Source organism: Lycorma delicatula, chromosome 4 (assembly GCF_047948215.1).
Source record: "Lycorma delicatula isolate Av1 chromosome 4, ASM4794821v1, whole genome shotgun sequence".
Taxonomy (NCBI): Eukaryota; Metazoa; Arthropoda; class Insecta; order Hemiptera; family Fulgoridae; genus Lycorma; species Lycorma delicatula.
This window is the reverse complement of record NC_134458.1, coordinates 44,676,689-44,699,943: the sequence shown is the minus strand read 5'-3', so window position 1 is coordinate 44,699,943 and position 23,255 is coordinate 44,676,689. Positions and strand designations below refer to the sequence as shown.

Genomic DNA, 23,255 nt, shown 5'->3' with positions numbered 1-23,255 from the left:
TCTGAGAAGGGCTGTTGTTGTCATCGATTGGCTTTGACGGCTCGTTGTAATTAATACAACCAGGTTAGGTGTTGGACATCCTGCTTGAGGGCTATTCTCAGTGTCTTCTTGACCTCCTCATTATGACGCTTCGTGGGATTCACCTGTGGATGGTATACGGGTGTAGTAGTATAGTAGTGTAGGTGTAGTATCTAGTACGCAGTGTGTTGTTGGCGGCATAACTTCTTCCACTTCCGGCTTGTGAGCGCTGTCCTGTTGTCTGTTAGGACGGCTGCAGGATAGCCCCAAGGGCAAAACACTTTCTCCTCCAAACAGCTGAAGATGGTGTCCGTGTCAGCTTGAGGAACGGGCCTAGCCTCTACCCAGCAGGAAAACAGGTCAGTTGCCACCACTAGGAACCTGTTACCTCATCTTTTTTCTGGGTATGGACCCATTAAGTCTACTACCATATGCTTCCAATAAGCTGTAGGCCTCTGGGGTTGCTGATTGTCTGGTGGAGGGTTTGGCCCACATTTGTAGCAGGCGCATGTGTGGCACTCCCATATATACTGCTGAATGTCTTTCATACAGTCCTGCCAATCATAGTATTGGTGGATCACCTGCCAAGTCTCTTCTGTTCCGGGATGACCGGCTTCTGGAGAGTGGTGGTAGTGTCATATGACAGCCAAGCGACTGCTGGGTGGGATGTACACTTCCACTGGTCGGGGTCCTGCCTTAGTACTGTGTCCCGCTGTCCATATGATGCCATTTTCATCCACTCTGAGGTGAGTGCCTGGGGCCGAATTTGGATCCTGGTGTAATCGTTGGCACTCTGGATCGGCAGCTTCTTGTGCTTTCCGGATTTGTTGGATCAGGGAAGTGGCGATGAATTCTTGCAGTCAGGGTGTAACCACTCTTTCTTCTTGGCTGCGTTCAGTTGGGTGTAGTCTATCTTCATCTCGCACCATCTTAGTATTTTCTTCTTTCACCGGTTCTCTTGACAACAGATCTGGTAGTTCATTCTCCCAGCCAGGACAGTGCTCTAATGTAAACTTGAAATTTTGAACCAACAAGGCCCAGCGAGCATATTTTGTTTTTTGCCTGGTGGCCTGCCTTAGCCATGTCAAACTCTTGTTGTCCGTTCTGAGGATGAAAGTTCGGTCTTCAAGGTTCAGTCAGTAGCGTTTGATTGTCCACACCAGGGCGAAACATTCAAGCTCATTGGAGTGAAATTTCTCTGCCTATGAAAGTTTCATGCTGGCGTTTGAGATTACTCTTTGCTCCCCGTTCTCAACTTGCTGGTAAAGCATGGCTCCCAGCCCTCACTGGCTGGTGTCAGTTTGCAAGATTGTAGGAAGCTCTGGATTCGACCGAGGTAACTTCAACGATCTGCTGAACAGCTTCAAAGGCTTGCTGTGCAGTGCTTGTCCATTTCCAATGTTTCCCCTGCAGCAGGTCAGTCAGCGACGCAGGAATCTCTGAGAATCTTGGGATATATTCTCGCAGCCAGTTACAGGTGCCGAGGAACTTCTGCAGCTCCTTTCTTGACCCAGGAGTCTTGGGTTCAATGATGGCATGTAGGTGTTGCTGCTGCAGGATATTGCCTGTGGGTATGATTTCATGTCCCAAAAATGACAGATCGTCTCGGCCAAGTTGTCATTTCTCCAAAGAGCACATCAGATGAAGTTGTAGGCGTTACAGAACCAAATCTAGGTGGCATAAGTGTTCTTCTCAGCTACTGCTGTAAACAGTAATGTCATCCAGGTAGACCTGGCAGCACTGGTGGAGGAGGCCAGTGAAAACATCCTGCATTATATGCTGGAATGTGCTAGGTGCATTTTTTAAGCCGAACAGAATAACTTGGAACTGGTATCAGCTGCCATCTGGAACTGAAAAGGGCTATAAAACCTTTAGCTGATTTCTCCAGGGGTATCTGTCATAGGTACTTTTAAGGTCACTGCTTGAGAAGATGCGGGCACTTTCCAAGTCTTTAATGGTCTCATTGATCAGTGGCAGTGGTATGTCCACATCTTCTGTGATGTTCAGGTGCCGGAAGTCTACACAAAAATGTGGTAAAGAGTCCATCTTAACAATGACTACTGGAGAGTTGTAGGGTGATGTTGAAGGCTCTATCACCTCTTGCTCAGCATCTCTTCCACTTATTCTCTTATAGTCTGTTTCTTTTCTTTGCTGTACTGGTACATTGGTAAGCAAAACGGCTAGCTTTCTTCCCAAAGTTGGTTCCCATGTACTGCTGACCGAGTTGGTTACAAGGAGTGCTGGAAAATACTTCCTGGTGCCACTTCAACACTGTCTCCAATCTTGCCTTTTCCTTGGTGGACTAGGGGGATGCTGTACTTTTCACTGCTGACCAGTCCAGTTTTGATGCTGTATGTTTGGGTCTTTGGGCTAAAAACGGTTTTGCGGGTTTCCCTAACCAGATGGAGGTAGCCAGGGCTATAGTCCAACACGGCTTGTTGCTCCTTCAGCCAGTCGTGTCCCAAGATGATTTCTTCCTGAAGCCCTGGAACTAGCAGAAGCGTTGTGGGAATTTTCGTGTTGCTGCAGAGAAGCTCTATTTGCACCACTCCTGTAGTACAGCAGGAAGTAGAATTCAGTGCCAGATCTATCTTGATATCTGTGTTGGAATTGGCTTGCCACGGTAACAGCTCAGTTCTTCTAAAGCTGAAGTTGACCACAGAATCTATGGCCATTTTTGTGAATCATCTTGCTACTTCAGTGATTCTTGCGATGTCTGAGCCTAGTTGATTGAGGGCCCTGGTTGGCTCCACAGCCAGAACCTTTACTCATTTCCCTGCTGCAACTTCCTTATTGGGCAGTCCCTGTAGAAATGGCACTCCGGCCAGTAATGACACCACAGAGCCAAACTGTAGTATTGTTCTGTGACATTTCAAAAAAAGACAGGTGTTTCAACAGCGTTTTCAATCTGAGGTATGAAGTACTGATTTTTTCCTCTTTCACATAGTACATATCTTTGAATCTCCAAAACTTTGTCAGTATATTCTGCTGGTAGTCATTGGCACAAAGAAGTTGTCCTGAAAGTGAATCCCTTTCTTGTCATTAATCGCACCACCCACCTACGATTGGCTTAAAGTCACTTGAATTTACATGGTGTTTTGCTACTTCGCATCCTTTTATTTGTATCATTTCACAGGTCACTACACAGCACTTTTCTGTTCTCTTCCACCCCCTCAATCACTGTATCATCCACTGCAGGATAGCATCGTTTTAGCGTCAATTGTTTTCGTTTGCACAAAAAGGTCGAGTTCATTTTTTTGCAGCTTTAAGTTTATCTCTCTGATTTCTGCAGTAATGAATCATGTTTGGTTATACTGAATACTCTTGACCTGCTGCTTGTACACCATTTTTTTTTCAGCAAATTCCTAAACCCTACAGTGAAACTTTACCGTGAATTCATTTTACTGATAACACAGACAAAATACAAGAGAAACTCACTTTCAATTAAGTTGCTACTGTTCTAACCAAAGGTTTTGCTTTACTAGTAAAAAGAACTACACTCTCCCCCTTTGTCAAATATCATATCATTGTAAGAAAAAATCAAGGATAAGGAAATGGAATGGGTGGTGTGAAAGAACAGTCTACCTTTGAAGGAACCGCAGTATGAGACAAATGACCCATCCAGAGGAAAAATGAAGCCTCCTCCAAGCAGTATGTGCCGGTTCTGTCTTCAGTTCTTTGAATGATTAATGGATCTTTTTACAGAATGGGAACTGCCATTACTGATTTAGTTAAGATTTCATGTTGCAACAAGAATTATTTTTCCTCCAAAAATTAGAAAAACTATCCTAGTACCGGTACAGAATTTCTAAGGTATTGTGTGAGGTGTGAAAATATCCAACTAAACTGAACATTATTCAGCCAGATTTCCATTGGAGATATTTTAGGTCATCATTAGGCCTGTTATGTAATTATATTACTGTACTTATATTTTTGTATTTGTACATTAGAAATGAAAAATGTCTTATCAGATTATTTGCAAACATTTATTGTCTTAGTCTTATGCTAAATAATCATGTTAAGTGTGATTTTAATAAAATAATAAATTAAAAAAAATTGAAATAATATGTAAGGTAAATCATGAATGAGTGTCAATTGTACATTATGTTAAAGTCCAGAGTAAGTGACACTAATTGGATTATTCTTTTTAAAAAAAAGTAGAATGGAAGCAGTGTCAAAAATTACAAACAGTATAAATGAATACTTTTCTGCATAGTGCTGTAGTGAAGTGGTTTATAATGGGATGAGTATAGGAACTATTATCAACAAATTAGCAATATGTTCATTTAACTATTGAATTTATTAACATTGTATGTTGTTTTGTGAACAAATAGTTCTTGTATACATTTACATTCTTACAACACTTCTTTGGTTTATATATTTCATCATAACTGAATCTGCGACCCATGGAATATATTAGAGAGCATCTGGAAATTGATGGGTCTGAAGTTAAAGAATTTCAGTGACTTGAATTTCAAAGCCATGTTTAAGCAGTTTTCTGTTCATCACTGAAGTTAAAGATGCTATGTGTAGTTTCGCTTTACTTATAATTTATATAAAAATAACCATACTGTGTTTATGTATTTACGTAAAATTCATGATGACTTTTTTTTTAACATATAGTGTAAATTTTTAAAGTTGATTTTCTTCTAATTCTTCAGGGGAGTATTTACGTAAAATTCATGATGACTTTTTTTTTAACATATAGTGTAAATTTTTAAAATTGATTTTCCTCTAATTCTTCAGGAGAGTGAAGACCCATGGTCTGGTGCGGTTGGAGTTGATTTGGATGAAGTTGCTGCTAGTATGACTTCTCAGAAAGGTATGTTGATTAATATTGTAAATATACAGGAAATTAATTGGGACTGAGGGTAGTTTAGATACATAAAAATTTGTATATTTGAACCAAAAAGATACTGTAAAATATTATAATTCAGATTATGTATTAGTTAAAAATTTATTTGTTCAAGATTTGTGTCCTTTCAAAAATTTTCAAACTTATTTATTTAGTTGTTGGGCACATTTGCACCAAATTTCATTAAAATATCTCAATCCATTCTTCAGATATAAATTTTTACAAAAAAATAAATAAATTTTTGGACAGAAGGAAAATGAAGTGAGGTAGGCCGTTTTTGTTTATCTTTATGTTCTGAATCGGTTCCTTAATTTTGCAAACACCTCTCAGAATACTGTACAATCTGATTTTACAGCTTTGTCATATTAAGATGTGTAAAGTACTTCTAAAACCAAATAATCTAGTTGATTCTTTATCTGAGTCATTTAACTTTTACCTGTTCTGAAGATGCTTACCTTAAACTGTGATATGAGCTGTTATGATTTATTTTGAAGGTTAAACTGCATGAAATATCTTGCTTAATTGTTAATGATAAGTTGCTATGGAAATAACATGTGAATTTATGAAAAATATACTTCATGGAATGTTTGAAGATGTTTCATCACCTAAAAAGTGTTTCCAAATAGTATTCTTTAGGAATTTATGTTTTGTAGAGAAAGTTATTATTCTTGTGACCAAAATGTTTTAACAATGCCCCTTCATTTACTAATTCATTAAGTAGATTTAAGATTTGTTAAAAATTACTATTCAGTCTAACAAATGTGAAATTTCTTCATTTGTTTGGTAATTAGGTTCTTTAATTTTATAACATTAACTAAATGCTGTTTGTTAATATAACAATAAATTTATATTAAGTTTTTTACTTTTTATTATGAAGAAATATTTTTTTTGTTTTCTTGATGGTTATTTAATTATTTTAATCCTCCTATATAAAGTTAAGAGTACTCTAGTGTAAGAATGTGGGTGTAAATCACCCTTTGCATGCAGTATGATTTTTCTTTTTTTTAATGGAATATTCAGTGTATGAGTAATTCTAGTGAATAATTTTTTGTTTTTACTTAAATATATTTAAGTTGTATTTTTGACATATGTAAATATTTATGAATAAAAAAAACTATATATGTTTATTTTACTAATTAGGTTATATAGGTTTATGATAAAATGAATTTTTTATCAAAAACTTTAATTATAAATAAAGATTTCATTGTTAATACATTTCTAATTTCTCTGAGATTTGCTGATCGTTTCTTTATTGTTTTGTTTCATTTTTGTCACATATATTCTGTTAGTATAATATTGCTATGAGTAGATACACAGTCAATATAATAGTTAGCGATTATAATTAGAAAATTAATTGCTGGAATTAAGTTATTGTGATTAATTTTGTTATATATTTGAGTACTATTTTGTAATAACTAATTATTTTAATAACTTCATGACTGTTGGGTTTTCCTGTGAAACTATCATTATGACTATGATTATAAATATGTATAATCAATTACGTAACATAATTTTGTGAGGGTGAGTAAAAAATTATCTATATTTTTCATTCTATAATTTATTTAGGGGTTCAACTTATACATCTTTTTTCTACGTAGTCACCTCCCTTGTCAATGCACTTGGTCTAGCGGTCCACAAGCTTGTGTATTGCTTCCAAAAAGAAAGTTTTCAGTTGGTCACGCAACCACTTTTGCACTGCTTCCTGCACATCTAAGTCTGTGAAAGATCAATGACCTTGCAAAGCATCCTTGAGAAGCAGCCCAAACAGATGAAAGTTGGAGGGAGCAAGATTTGGGCTGTAGAGAGGATGTTCCAGTACCTCAAAATTCAACTTGTTGATGATTTGAATGGTGTGGCGAGCTGTGTGCAGGTAGGCATTGTCATGCAATAACAACACTTTCTTTGACAATAGACTTTATAGAAGTGAAGCCCATTGTGGATGATTTGATGGGTAGAACCATGACTGATTTTCAAAGAAGACACTGCCTCATTGTTGGTAATTTGCCTATTCGCCAGAACCATCTCAAGCTTGCTGAATCTTGTCATCCTTGGTGAAGGTTGATGAACATCCTGCTCCCTATCTGTGCGTCACATTCATCTGGCCACTCTAAAACTTCTTGATCCACAAAAAAACACTTTTATGTGCTAGAACACTATCCCTGTATTTTGTTAAAAGTCTATAATGAATTACAGACTCTTTCATACCCTCTGATCAGAGAAATTGAATCACTGCTCGTTGTTCCTTCTTGTTGCAAATTGCTAACAGAGCAGTCATGTTTACACTGTAATAGCCAAAAGGCCAGTGATATGATTGGGATCAAATTCGCACATGTGACTGCAGTCGTACCAACTCCAAAGCACACTTGCAAAGAAGGCAGTATGATAACCTTGAAGATGTGTTATGCTAAAAGTGTAAATAATTTTTTACTCGTCTTCATATAAGCAACTGTATTTATTTTAAATTATATATGACAAGTTATTAATTCAGTCAGCATACGCTGAATTTTCAGTTTTATGTAATGATAACAAGCAAATAAAAATATTAATTTACTTATTAATTGCTGCCATAAACTATAATATTCTCACCCAATCACCTATGTGCAGAGAAATGTGGGTTAAAAAAAAAACAAAAATATAGTATTAGGGTGAATTATGAACTATATCTATATTTCAAATTGACTGCCATTACTCTCTTTAGTAGCCAGTAGAACTGTTGAAAAATGAATATTTCTTTTTATAGGTTTAAAAAATTCCAGTTAATAAATCCCAGTCATATTTTTTACTATTTTAATAAGACTCACTTTTGTAGCATTATTTTGACAAAATAATTTAAAATTGTTCCAGTAACTTAAATTTTTATGTTGAGGTAGATTTTGAGATGTGATCAGTATATACAACTCTCAATAGTTACTTAGAATAATTTTGTTCCAGTTTAGCTATACTTAACTCTCTGACCAAGAAAGTGGGTACTGTAGAAGTTGTTTGGTAGAGGTAATCAATAACTACAAATCTTAACTGTTCTAAATTAATTAGCCTAAACTAGTGGATAATTCTATAATTATTAAAGTTGCCTAATAATTGTTTATCTTTGTAAGGTGGCAGTTCATCAAAGCTTATGAAAGCAGCCTTGCAGGCTTTGCATCAGCGTAAAGGTGTTAATGCAGCTGGAGAATATAACAAAACACCAGAGAATGTAACTGGCAGTTTGGGAGGTAAACTGGTGTTGTTAATATTATTTATTTAGCTGACATAATTTTTAGTGATTGAGAAGCTTTAGGAAGCAATCTGAAAACATACACTTGTCAGGAGTTAAACAAACCAGGAACTTAAGTACAGTAATAGATCTTATTGAAGAAGTCAAATGAATATATAAAAATTTACATAAGGTAGCACTGTTTGGGTTATGTTGTCTGAAGTTGGAGTTATATTAAAATAGTTGCTTAGATTATAGAGAATGATTTACTTCAGTTTTAATTTCATAGCATTGCTTATATGGTTTTATGGTTTATTTTTTTATTCAACTCAGAAAACACCTAGTAATGCATGGGAAAGCACTCTTCATACATCCATTTTTATAAAAGAAAGTCAGAAAATATGGTGCCCTGTTTAATTTTTTCTAACATACTTTATGTAATGAGATATTTTAAACTGTCATGTATTTAAAAATCTTGATCACAAGGTACAACCACAAATCAAAATTCTCATTTCTTCTTAAGTAGATAATTCAACAGTGACTACTTGACTTTATGTTTATACATAATAATAAGAAGTGTGATCAGTTATTCTGCCCACAAAAGCATTAGTTGAAAATGTCATGACCTCAAAGCTGTGGTGCAAGTGTTATGATAGCGAAAATGGGTCATGGATATAGTGATTGTTGAATGTAAAAGCGACATTCTTGAATGTCAGCATATCTCATATGTCTCTGCAGTTACAAAGACAATTTCTATGGTTAAAGCGCTGTGTCGTCAAAGATTTGAAAAAAAATTAATATTCTGCTACAATGTGAAAATGTAAAATTTACAATGTAAAAACTTCACTGAAACTTTTCTTTATGCTATATTTTCTCTATAATCGTACTCTTCATTACATTTCTTCATTTAGCTTCCTTTCTTTTTTCTTTGCTGCTTTGCACTTTCTGTTTTCATTGTTTATATTAATATAATTTTCTGTCTTCATCATTTTTTTTATATTTTTATGATTTCTGTATTCATCCAGTAGTTATACATATCTCTCATTATCTGTGGTTTTTGATCTGCTGTTGGTTTTCTATAAGAGAATCTCATATATAATTATGCTGTAATTGTTTACTTCTTTAACTATTCAATTTCAACTGATTTTTCTTTTGTACTAATTTCTGCTCTTATACCTCTTATTTATATAAAGCTTAACTTTACATCAATTACCTGTGTGTGCTAGTTTATGTTAAGTGGTATACCTGTAATTGTTGTGGGCAAACTGATATGAGTAACAAATCATTCCCAAAAATGACAGCCATTTTTAAGAATACAAGTATTTCATGCTGAGGATATTGGGGAAGTTAGGACTGAATTGGTTCCCCATTGCCTTCTTCACTGAGTCAAATAAATTGTTGCCTATCAGCATGTCAAGCCCACCAAATTACAGGTGATATTCAGCTCTACAAGTGACAACTATATACTGAATACCTTGCAATGAACTCTTTCTTTTAATTTAATGAAATGTCCAATAAAATCAGTTCAGTTTGATTTATTCTCCTAGATTTTTAGATTCTTGTAATTAAAGTTTTAGAAGGATTGACTTTATCCTTTAAGCATCTTAGTCAATAATTGAGCCATTTCTGTAATTTTAGACAAGACTGAAAACATTATTCAAGCCTATAAAGCCTCATAAGGAAACAGCTACTCTGGCAGCTTCTAGGCTGTAAAAGTGTGGGTGCAGATGGGGTCAGTGTTAGGGCTGATCCATTTCCCCATATAATACCCAAGGATAAGGGGAATGATCCACTTGGAGAGGAGCTATCATATCAGCAGAACCTTTCCAAAGAGGCAGAATTTTCCACTCAAGTATCAGCCACAAATCTTTATAAGCTTTTATTTTTTATTCAACACATTCTTGGTTTTAGGCAGATAGTAAACTCTGACCAGTCTTAGTTTAAGGTTTTACTCTATGAGGTTAGATAAAAAAAATATGCGTAATTTTAGTTTTTCTCAAAAAAAATTTTTATTTTTACATCAGCATTGATTTTTTCACCTTCAACATACTCCTTTTCAGATATAATACATTTGTGTAAGTGCTTTTTCCAATCTTCAAAGTGCCTCTGTAATGCAATTTCCGATATGGCGTTTAACTTCTTCAGCAGTTCTGTCTTTATCTCTTCAATGTTGGCAAAACATTGTCTTTCATGGTTCTTTTCAGCTTAAGGAATAGGAACAAGTCACAAGGGGCCATGTCTGGCAAATATGGAGGCTGAGGCATCATAACGGTATTATTTTTGGCCAAAAATTCACAAAAAAGCAGTGATGAGTGGGCAGCTGCAAAGAGTTATTGTGGTGGAATTGCCATGAATTGTTTGCCTTAAATCTGTTCGTTTTCTTCATATTTCTTTATGCGGATGGCATAGAACTTCCAGGTAATAATCCTTAGTGACTATATGATAGTAATTCGGCAATTGTCCATAATCATTTTCTTCAATTTATTGACGACAGGTTGTTGATTTGCTGGGACATCCAGGGCGCTCATAATCTTCAATGTCTTCATGGTTTTCTTTGAAATGTTTGTACCACTTGTAAATGCTTGTTTTATTCATAAAAGAATCACCAAAAGCAACCGTCAACATTTCCAATGTTATGCTGCACTTTATTCCATTTTCAAAGCAAAATTTAATGCCAATTCTTGGTTCCATTTCTTCAACAAATTAAAAATCATCGACCTTACCAAAACATGTATAACCTTTTTTAACAGGCAAAAATGAATTAAGCATCCAATATGGCTACAATTGTAAACACGTTAAGAAAAAGTGTACCAACACAACAAAAAATTTGTAACAATTGGATTTATACAGCATGGGACATTTAAAACTCCTGCATATTTTTCTATTAAAGCTCGTATATAAGAAAATTTCAGGTAGTAGTATCTGGAATGTAAAGGATTTGAATTAATGTTAGTTTTAAATGGATATAATGTCGAATAAATTGTTGCTGTGAATCTGCGTAATTAATGAATCTAAGTGCAATTTCCCTTGGATAGGTGAATTAATCCTTTCAACTGTTATTTTTTGACAGATGATTAAAAATTCAATGTTAGCAATAAAAATTTAAAAAAAATATATTTTTTTGTTTGTGTGAAAATATTATTTATAATTTTTATTAACTAAACTGCTTTTGATTACAGCCCAGCAACATCCAGGCACATCCTTGAAGAATGTATCAACTACAAGTCCTGTTCAGTCACCACCATTTAGAAAACAGCAGCAGTACTTGTGAATAAGAACTTCTGAAAACAGTTTTTAAATTTGTGAGACTTAATCAATATGAAACCTTTATGTTTTCAAATAGCTTATTATTACAAAAAGTATTTGTTGAGATAATCTGTTTTTATCTCTTTATTGTATAAATGAAATTAAACTATTATACGCTTTATTTTTAAATTGTTAATTAGGAATGTAAAATATTTTGTTGTTACCTGTGTAAATTAAAATTTTAAAAAGATTATTGTTATTGTTATAGTTATCATTGTCATTATTGTATCATCATTATTCATCCTTTATTAATGATGTGTGCTCGAATAATCTGTGTATTATTAAAAAAAAGAGGATGATTAAAATTTGAATTGGTCTTTGACAATTGAAATTTACAGCTTTTAAATTCTTTTATTAAAAATGATATTTTAGCTATGTTTGCTATACTTTTTCATAATGTAAAATGTACATTTTGTCCTAACTGGTTAAATTATGTGTTTCTAAATAAATAAAGAAAGGAAGAAAATGTAACAACTATAAGACATATATTGAATCATATTTATGTATCAGAGTCAATAAAAGGATTTGATACTTGTATCAAATCAATTAATAATATTAAATAATTGATTATATAATTAACTAAGGTTTTAATTAAATTTTTATATTTTTTATTGATCATAAATATTTTATTTATATTTTATTTTTAATAATAAAGTGAAGTTTAAGTTCACTGAAGATAAACACTTTTATGAAAGTCTAAACACTTTTATATCACATCTATTGCTAATTCTGCTATTATCAGTTTTAAATAATTTCTCACCTACTTATATTTGGTTTCTTTAATGTGTGATTATTTAAATTTTTTTAGTCATTATTTGAGTTTTGTTCCATGTCTGCAAAAGTAGTTCTGAAAATTGATATTTTAATTAATTTCTTCATTACATAAGATACTATTTAAAAAATAATAATAATAATTGATTGTCCATTTGACTGATATTATTTGAATACGTATTGATTATTGTGATCCTTATAGTTTGATTCACAAAATATTAAATATAATTCTGTATCATTAGTCAACAAAGAAACTGTTTGTAAAACTTATAATATGATTCCAAAAAATTTACTGGTTTTTGTTATAAATATAAGTACTTAAATATGTGCCACTATTACTTCTTCACATTAATCTATGAAGTTTCCCTATTGTATACTGCAGATGTAATAAAATACCTTTCTGCAACTTAATGGTTGTATATTGCTTACATGTTTGTGCTGCAATGGTGTGTGTTTTTTTGAACACGAAAAAAGATGACTAAAAAAAATAGAGATTAATTCTAATGATTATTGATCAAAGTTGTTACTATTTTTTATGTACTTGAAATTTTAATAAAGTTGTATTTGTACCAAATAATATTAGTTTTACTTGTTGAAAAATACATACATCATTCTCTATACAACACTTAACTTCAGAATTCTTATTGATGATACTATTAGTAGAATGTTATTACTAAAAGAATTGTACTGAAGTAAAACCTCTAAGGAATAGAGAAAATTAATTACATTTCTTTTTTTTTTTAATTATAGATTAATTTTTCATATATTTTCTGCTAAGGAAACTTAGAAACAGAAATTGTAATTAATGCCATAAAAATAATTGTTATTTAGGATGGTTTATGTGAAAGAGATATTGTAATATCTTTTCAACTCAAAAATTAAAAATAAAATGAAAAGCTATTTTCATGTCTAAGTACAATATAATAATTATATACACCTTTTTTTTTAGTCATCAGTCAGCTGACAGGTTTGATGCTGTTCTCCATTCCTTTCTGTTCTGTGCTAATCTTTAGTCGTCAACATATTTACTGCATCCGTAATTATCTGTTTCATATATTCAAATCTTTGTCTTTCTCTACAGCTTTTACCTTTTACATGTCCTTCCATCACAAATTAGCTAAACCTGTATATTTTAATTCATGGCCCACAAGCCTAGTACATCTCTTTACAAGATTTCCTCCTCTCTGCCATTGTTTAAATTTTTAATGAAGAATTATATAATAAAATTTCTCAACTTTTTTTGGTGATTAGTGATTATGTAAAGCAGCATACTAAAGAAAGAATACACAATTTAAGACAGATGTCTGGTCTTATCACACTCTTAAAAGAAGCAGCTTCTCATAGCACAAATAGAAGAAATATTCTTTGTGCTAACAATAATAAATTAAAACTTATTCAATTAGCAGTAGAATTAAATCTCCAGCATGTAAATAACATGCATTTTCTTGGCTTACAGTTGTTGGAAAAATCTGTACTAAAAAGAAATATTAGTATAAAATATTTTATTTGTCATAAAAAATTAATAGTTTCAAGGATTTGCTTCAGTCATTTGCATCTGAGATAAATGAAAGTAAGACAAATGTTCAGTATACTGAATCTGCATCTACATTTCTTACATTTGAGTTGTTTCATTGATACATTTCATTGCCTCTGCATTATTTTTCTCAAATATTGAACAGGTTTGTGAAACCAAAAAACCTTTTTTAATCAGAAATTTCCTCCAAAATTACTGTTTCATTGATCTTCAAAAGTGTTTTTATTTGTCATTCAGTGTTATGGTTTCCCTGCTATATACTGGTTAAAAACCTTATTTATTTAATTCTCATATTTGATGTGTTTAATTAGGCATTCCACCAAGATCATCTGTCATGTACTCCATATCTGCTTTCATGTTATCTTCTCATTATTACATGCCTCTTTCATGTTCTGTTCTCTACCATAAATTTTCCATAAGACAAATAATAATAATAGTTGTATGAAGACATTTCAGATTTTATTTAACCACCATTCTCAACTTGCTCTTCTAACGCCACATTTCTAAGGCTTCTATACAATTCCTTTTTGTTTTCCCATTGTCGATGTTCACTTGTATCCATGTATATCAATAAATCTGAGAATAGATGCAAAACAGTTTGGAACAAAATCACACGAAATTTGCAGCTGATCTTTTAATTCATTGAGATTTGAAATACTCTAGAATACTTTATCATTAAATTCTAATTTGCTTTTTTCTAGATTGATTTTAACAGCAACCGCATTGCTTTTAAGATTGCTTACAGTATTCAAAATGAAACTAAATTAAAAATAAATTAAAACTTATAATAAATAAAGTATTTAAAGTCTTTTAATATTAGAAATATCTTTCACAATATTAATTAATGTACCTCATTCCTTTGCTTTACTCTAAGTAACTTCAAGATCAGAATAAACATTTCTGAAATTTTCTAATAGATTCCTCAGATGTTTGATTTGTAGCTTCTGATAAACATGAATTTACCCGTGTTAACTTATTATTTACATGCTGGATTATTTATGTTCAGTTCATAAATAAATTTACTGAAAAGTTCATAGAGAGTACAACAACAAAAAAAGTCTCTGAGAAATTAGTCAAAAAGTTTTACAGTATGTATTTTGTTTGTGACAAAAAATAAAACAGGAAAATATCAATTTTAGTAGAAATAATGAGTAAAATGTAATGCTGAACTAAACTTCAGCAATTTAAAACAATAAGTGACTATTTCATGTGATTTGGCATACAGTTTTTGGAAAAATTTCTGTACTAAAAATTAATATTAGTACAAAATATTTTGTCATAAAAGATTAATAGTTTTAAGGATTTGCTAATTGAATTCTACAATTAGCAGTAATTGAAATAATCTTTGACCAGATATCAAAGTGAAAGTGATATGACCAGATATCTTATTGCCTCTGCATTATTTTTCCCAAATATTGAACAGTTTTGTGAAACCAAAAAATTTTTTTTAATCAGAAATTTCCTCCAAAATGACTTTCATTGATTTTCAAAGTGTAGTTGCAGTAAACTTTTATGCAAATGTTAATTGTTTCTTTTTCTTTTATTTGTCATTCAATGTTATGCAGTTTCTCTGTTATATACTGGTTAAAAACTTTGTTATTTAATTCTAATATTTGGTGTGTTTTATTAGATATTTCACTAAGATCATCTGTCACGTACTCCATATCTGCTTTCATGTTATCCAAACATTCTTCATTCTTCTCCACTTTCTCCTTCAGATCAATCATATTCATGGTCACTACCGATGTACTATGAGAATCATTTTCCTTTAACTGACACACATCTTCTAATAAGTTATTTGCTCTAGAAGATACAGATTCAAAATGCTGAACAATATTTGTGGTTCAGTTTCTCATTTGTTGTTTCATTTATCTCAAGCACAACTGATGGAAGCAAATCTTTGAAACTATTAATCTTTTACGACAAATAAAATATTTATTACTAATATTTATTTTTAGTACAGCGATTTTTCCAACAACTGTAAGCCAGATAAACTTTAGTTCACTATTACATTTTATTCATTATTTCTACTAAAACTGATATTTTCCTGATTTGTTTTTGTCGCAACAAAATACATACTGTAAACATTTTTGAGTAATTTCTCAGAAACCTTTTTTTTGTTCTCTGTAAACTTTTCAGTAAATTTATTTATGAACTGAACGTAAGAGCCCATGATGAAAAATTCTTTCTTAAGTTGATAAATATATTTTATCACAACACTGTACTAAAATGTTTAAATGCATCACCATACACCGACAATTGTATTGAATCACTGAATCAGGCAAGATATAGTTTCACAACAGTTTTTCACAAACATTCCAACTCCCATGCAATGAATTTCCTTTATTCAAATTCAATATTTTTTACATTATTCATTATGTAAATGTATCCATGTATTAAAAACAGTGATATACTCTTAAATTGATTACTTTATAAATAATATCAGCAAATTTAATTTTAATATATTTGTATGTGTTAGATAAATATGTTTTGTACTTTTTAATTTAATCTTAATTTGTATTTTATTGTAAGATTTTCAGTGTATTTTATTAAAGATATAAAGTTACTGAAATTTTATTTTTTGACAATAAGTATCGTTTTTAACAGGTTTCTTTCAAGGTTTTTGATAAAAAAAAACAACCCAGTCACCTCTGTTAGTGGAGGATCTTTTATTTTACATTCCAGAATGTCCTGTACCATGACGATGAATATTCAATTCATTTCAATTAAAAATACCTCTTATAGCTTTTTTCCTGTATCAGGTAGGGGTAAGAACATCTATGTTGATAAAAAAAGAGATAAAAAAGGTAAGGATATTGCAAAGTAGTACAAATAACCTGTGTTCTACATGAAATTTGCTAAGAATTTTTTAATTCTTTAATAGTTAATTACTTTTCGACTGGTGCTGAAGGAGGGTTACTTGTGTGTGGAAGGTATGTTTAAAATATAAAGTACATTAAAATTATTTTAAAAGCAACAATAATTTGACTAATTACTGACACAGATTGTTCGAGTAAATATAGGTTGATATAAAAAAAATTACATAATGTTTTAACTTTTTCTCCTAAAACGTTTATACTTTGTACATATATATTTCTATTATGTAAATATGTATATATGTTAATATTGTATTTTTTAATTTAAATATTATGTTTGGTGTAAGTTCACACAAATGTGTGTATAATTTGTAAGTGTATGTATTTATTAAAAGAGTGGGCAAAAACGTTTATGTTAAAGTAAGTATTATATTAGTAGAAAAGATTATCTGATGCAGTGTAAGATATTTAAAAAAAGTATAAATAAGCTTCAAGAATAGTTTGTTTTATAATCTTCATTTATAAAGAAGTATGTACACATACATTTGCTGAATTTCTCATGGTATTTCTTTTTTTCCATTTTCTGCTATTAGAAAATACTTAAAATACAAGAGATCCTTGTGAAAGGTCCTTTTTTAACACATTCTATCTTCAGTAGCAATCTTGAAGTTCTTGTCTGAATACAACAGCATCAGCTTCAAGTAGAAATAAATTCTGTAACCACTAATCGTATTTCATGACTATTTGTACATCAGTGTACATTTGTCAGGAGCTGTGATAAGATAATTAAACGCTAGAAACATGTCTGTGTTTACAAAATTTAAATGAAAGGTTTTCCTTCCTGATATGACATTTATATTTCTGATGTTAAGTACTGAACTGTGTTTTTTTTTGACATCATATAACCTTATAGTATAAAATAAACTAAACTGACAAGAGACGCCGCTGAGGATCTTATCTTTTGTTTTCCCTGAGTTGAGTAAAAGGAAGTGCATTAAACGAATCTGAAAATTTCAAGTTTGTTAACATGGGGGATGTAACAAGAGTATGTAGAAGTATCCCAGTTCAGTAAAAATGTTCAGTAAGGCACTTATAACCTGTCAGTGTACTAAGGTTTGCTACTGTTTCTTTTCTATATTAAAATAACATATTTTTATTGTCCTTTATTTTCTTTCTAATGGCATCAACTGCTAGTCGCTAACCCCAAAAAATATCAACAGTGTATAGTAAAATACCAATGGCTGAAGCCACAGGTTCATTATAGATGTAATTTACTGTCTTACTAAGGAACACTACTGGTTTTATCATGTGATTGATGAAAAGGTATAAATTCTTTGTTGATTAGCGTTTGATAGAGTATATCAATATCTGAATATTTTACTTAATATTATTATTGTGCCTTCTTTGTGATCCAATGTACCACTGGTTAGTGTTGTTACAAATTTCTTTATGCCATAGCATCATTATGAAGTTTTTTTGGTATAAAGATTTCTAGAAAAAGACATTTTAAATACAACTGACCATCATGTAGCCAAATGGCAAATATTCAGATCGAAACTGTATGTACGAGGTCTGTTCAAAAAATATGTAGACTAACATCATAAAAACAAAATGTACTTCATTTAGAAGTTACTTGTCTGGGTCCCCTTCAAAGTACTCTCTTCCCCGACGCACACACTTATCCCAACGGCGTTTCCACTTTTGGAAACAGTCCTGGAACACTTTTGTGATGTTCTTCAGTTCCTTCGTCGCATTTGCCTCAATCTTGGAATTGTCTCAAATCTTCTTCCTTTCAAAGGTCTTTTGAGTTTGAGGAACAAGAAGAAGTCACGAGGAGCAAGGTCAGGTTAGTAGGCTGGGTGGAGACGAACAGTGATCGAGTGTTTGGCCAAAAACTCATGCGTTCTGAGGGCTGAATGGGCTGGAGCGTTGTGATGAAAAACCCAGTCGCCACTCTTCCACATTTCTGACCTTTTCCTCTGGATGGCGTCCCGCAGATGTTTGAGAAATTCAGTGTAGTAAGTCTGATTCACTGTGGAGCTGGAGCCTTAGGGGTGATACTCATGGTGGACTGCGCCCTGAGCATAAAAAAAACGTCAACATCACCTTCACGTTGGAATGATCTTGGCGAGCTTTTTTTGGTCTGGGAGATGTTTCACCTACCCACTGGGTCGATTGAACCTTTGTTTCGATGTCATAATCATACACCTGTTATGATCCTCGACAAGAACTTTTCATCTTCTTCTGAACATTCAAGCAATTCTTGACAAGCCTGAATGCGATGGGCTTTTTGGTTGTTTGTCATCAGGCATGGAACAAATTTTGCAGCAATGCGGTGAATCTTCAATTTTTTGGTCAAAATCTTGTAACATGATCCAGTTGATATCCCATCCCACACTCTTTAGCAAGCTCTCTGATGGTCAGATGTCGATTTGCCCAAACCAGGATGTTGATTTTGTCTGTGTGTGAGTCGTCAGTTGATTTGGAAGGACATCCAGGACGCTCATTGTCTTCAATCGACTGACGACCATCTTTAAAATGTCCATGCCACTTAAAACACGTTGCATGCTTCGTATCAACGTCGCCGTAAGCTGTCTTGAGCATATCAAACGTTTCACTTGCAGATTTTCCGAGTTTAACACAGAATTTCACAGCAACTCTTTGCTTGTTGAAGTCACTTATTCTAAAATCTGCCAAACAAAAAAAAAAAAACACTTCACAAACAATCGCATAGCTAAGCAACCAATAATGATATTTGTAATAAAAAAACTGTGTTGTAATCAGCTGATCTGTACGAACATGCCGACACCAAGCGGATTTGACTGGAACCAACTGGACCCGAGGAATTCAAACAGTCTACGTTTTTCTTGGAACAGACCTCGTATACTGGATGTTTCAAAATTATATAGCCAAACTCTAGGATGGCTAGAAATTGTTCTAATAAAAAAGCTTCCTGTTAATATATGAATGTAAACACTTTGTTTTCACTCGATCAATTAGTGTATTTCTTTTTCAGACATTCGTATTTCAATAATGAACTAAGGTATTTTAATGAAATTTACTACACAAGTTTAAATTGTTAAAAACAAATAAATGACATATTTTATAATGTATGTTATTAATATATATATATATATAATGGACAAATGTTTTCAATTATCGGAATATTGATGATGTCAATTTTTAAATCATCAATATCTACATAAATATTAATTTTACCAAATTATATTTTATTTTAGTAACTAGAAATCTTAGGCATTTTATTGTGAATAAAGTGATGAAATAATTCTTTGCCTGTTTTCATTTCTTTCAATTAAAAAAAAATTATTTTGTTACTACTCTAAATACTTGATTAAATATATTTTTTTCTTATATTAAATTTCAAAAAGATTAATTATAATTAATATAGTTAAAAGTTTATTTTATAAGAAGTGTTTCTTTAATTTGTTAGCGTGTAGAGTTAAATAATAATTTTAACATTGAAATAAATTATATTAAATGATGAGTGGCTGAAATTAAGTCTTATAATTTGTAAAGCTGTGACAGCTGATATAAAGTACCAATTGTTATGTGCCTTTTTCTAACATTAGCGTGTTACTTTGTTCTTGTTGATAAATATAGCAAAGAGTACACAAATACTGTAGTGGTTGTTACGTTTTTAATGTACGGACATGCGAATTGTAAGACAGGAAACCAGATGTCTTTATTGAGAGTATTTTCCTTACTAAATAAATTCCAGTTAACAGTTATTCACTAAAATCCATTTTTGACCTCTAGAAATATGAAAAAAGGAAGAGTATCTTTACTTGGGAAGGCTGGATCACTAGCATTTGAATGATAAGAAATGTTCATATTTTTGAGAAGCATCCTGAGGCCAGCTTTAGGGAGGCTAGTATTTTGGGAATCCTATGTGCAGCTGTTGCATCTTTAGTTATAACGTATGCATTCTCATTCACCTCTTATAGTACAACTGTTGTTATTGTTGTTCCACAGTAATATCTAGGCCAAGGAAAACCTGCATGTCATCAACCAAAATTTACCTCAAAATCAATTCTTTGAGCTAGAATTATTAGGGATAATTTCATAGCATTTGTTTTACTTCCACAGATAAAACAATGAGTTGTTTGTATTTTTTAGAATGTTTTCTACCTTTGCTTGAGAATGTATCTATATTTTTGTAAAAAAATGAATGACATGTTAATTTTTGATAAGGCTCTCACCTCATTTCTATACCTCTGTTCATGGTTCATGAGCGTCCACAAATGCACTTAATGTGAAAAAAAATAAAAGCTGTAAATTCTTCAAATTCGTTTTTACAAATTATATTATTTTTCTATTGTGATCTAATTTGCTAGACTATCAAGTGTATCAGTTTGAAATTTTGTCTATCCATTTTTGTTTTGTTGATTATTTAAAAAAAAAAAAAAAAAATGCTAAACATCAGTCAATCAAAATCTTCCTTTCCGTACCGGTAATAATTAAACCAAAGAAAAAAATTAAATTAAAGTTAATGTTTTTCACAGAAATAGTTGCAGATTATAATATTTTCTTACTCGTTTAAAAGCATAAGTTGTTAAAATATGTGTCATTTTTAGTGATACACACGGACTACTGTGTAGTTAATTTACCCTCTGCTAAATGTCTTTTTCTTTAAATTGTATTAAAGCAGCTGGTAGATAAATAACTAGGAGCTTCTCCCCTTTCCTTCATGGTTTGTAATAATTTCAGTTATAAAACATTAAAGAAATAAAAATTTTAAATTTTAATTGATAAAACCTGTGTCTTGTGATGCAGGAAACATATTAGATGATGGCTAACAGTAGTAATCGTGGAATATCCCTTCACCATATAGTACTTTGTTCAAGGCAAGAAAAAAACTGATTCTTTTGACAAATTTCAATTACCTTATAGCAAAATTTTCAGATTTTTTGTTTTTGTTGTATTTAATGATTTTTGTTATTTATACTCATTTTTATCTATGAAATAACTTTAACTTTATTGATTATTTGATTGTTTTATTAATTTAGATCTTTATTAAACCCTCTAACAAACATGTATTATGCTTTAAACCAATTTCTTCGTTGTTAGTTACTCTAATGCTGCTACCATTTTAATCAGTACACCTGCATAATCTAGAAAATAATCAATCTTTGAAACTGTGGGATATGAAATTGCTAGTTAACATATTGAAGTAGGTTGAAACATTGGGAGAGAGAAAATGTGGGTAAAGGAAATAAGTCAATGTTTTCTATTTCATAACACATTCTTTTTATATATTTATTGCACAGTAAGTGATGTTGGCTGTTTATATCAATATCAGAGGAGTATATGCAGTCTTTTGTTGTTTTTAGTCCTGCTGGCTGATAGTGGAAACCTACTGGTACCATTGTAGCAATGACTTACCTAAGCAATCAACAGAAACTACCATCATTTCCACATCCACTGCATTTTTCAGAAACCAAAAGTGTTTGAGGTCACATTCTTAAATTAAATTTTTTTTTTATTTACTGTATACCTTACTTTATAATTTTTATTTTTGCAATTTATAATTAATTTTGCTTGAATGAACATCTGCTTAAATTAGTTGCATATGGCATGCATGAAGAGAAATTCTGTCTTTCTAACTTACTTAGTAAAAAAAATTGTTTTTGTTTAGTGGGAGAGATAGCTTTGATGTGTACCATGAATTGAGGACTTCCTAAGTAGTGGTATCTAATCTTGCATTATGATGCATATGATATGGGAGGACTGGTTTACTAGGACAGTTCTCAGTTGGCCCTCTCTTATGAAACCTTGATTTCTAGTTCATAATGAAAATATCTCACAAGAGATACAAACTAGAATCTTAGATATCCAGTGTGTATTCAAACTGTAATGATCTTATGTTTTATATATTCCGAAAATTTTTGGTATTATTTGATTTTCTCTTCTATTCCCAATGCTAGGCATATTTTTAGTGTTAAAATTATACGGTTTTCAATATGTGTGCAGTTTTTGTATGTATAAAATTTTCACTCTACTTACACAAATGTTACATTTGCTACCTGTACCAATTTTTATTCCATTTCATTTATTAAGCATGCATGAGTGCATTTATTACATTTTAATGTTATGGTTTTTAAATATGTTTTCTTCTACTAAACATTGTTTAGTAGAAAACTTGTGCTAAACAAGTGTTTAGCACCTTTTTTCCTTCTTATTAAAACTCCCCCATCTTCTGCTGCCACTCTTATGATATATAAAAATTCATTTGTATTTATTAACCCTTTTTATCAACATTTTCTATTTTTACACTGTTTCATTTGTATTAATTATTTTAGGCTGTTATAACATTTTGTTAAGTCTTATAAATCTTATGATGTTAAAAATTATTTTGAAGACAAAACTGTCTAATTTACAACAATACATTTAGTTGATTTACAACTAGAACTTTAAGTAATTCATTTTTAACTTTATTCTAATAATTAGTTAGCTAGTTGTTGATAATTAATGGTGAGTCATTTAAAAATAATATTAAAAAAATTGTCATTGTCAAATTATCACTTATTAAATATTTAAGCATATTTAAGTAGAAGAAAATGAATCATTTACAGCTTAAAACATTATAATAAACACTGATTAGGAAATAATTAATATGACTATTCACAAAAATTCCTGCCATACAAACATGATTATTTTTATTGCATTTTCAGCTATACATAAAACATATTAAATTATGTTACTGAATGTACTTTACTAAACCAATTTGGTCATCTAGATCAT

At 31.5% G+C, this 23,255-nt stretch overlaps 1 protein-coding gene across 1 annotated transcript in view; it reads left to right on the top strand.

Annotated features, from left to right (window-relative positions):
* The window catches only part of LOC142323331 (uncharacterized), a 44,823-nt gene extending 32,084 nt beyond the window's left edge, over window positions 1–12,739 (top strand). Inside the window, exons 9-11 of the mRNA XM_075362816.1 lie at window positions 4,765–4,840; window positions 7,969–8,085; window positions 11,246–12,739. Of these exons, the coding sequence (XP_075218931.1) occupies window positions 4,765–4,840; window positions 7,969–8,085; window positions 11,246–11,337 (285 nt within the window). The 3' untranslated portion in view covers window positions 11,338–12,739. The remainder of the gene's footprint in view (window positions 1–4,764; window positions 4,841–7,968; window positions 8,086–11,245) is intronic.
* Window positions 12,740–23,255: the final 10,516 nt, after the last annotated feature.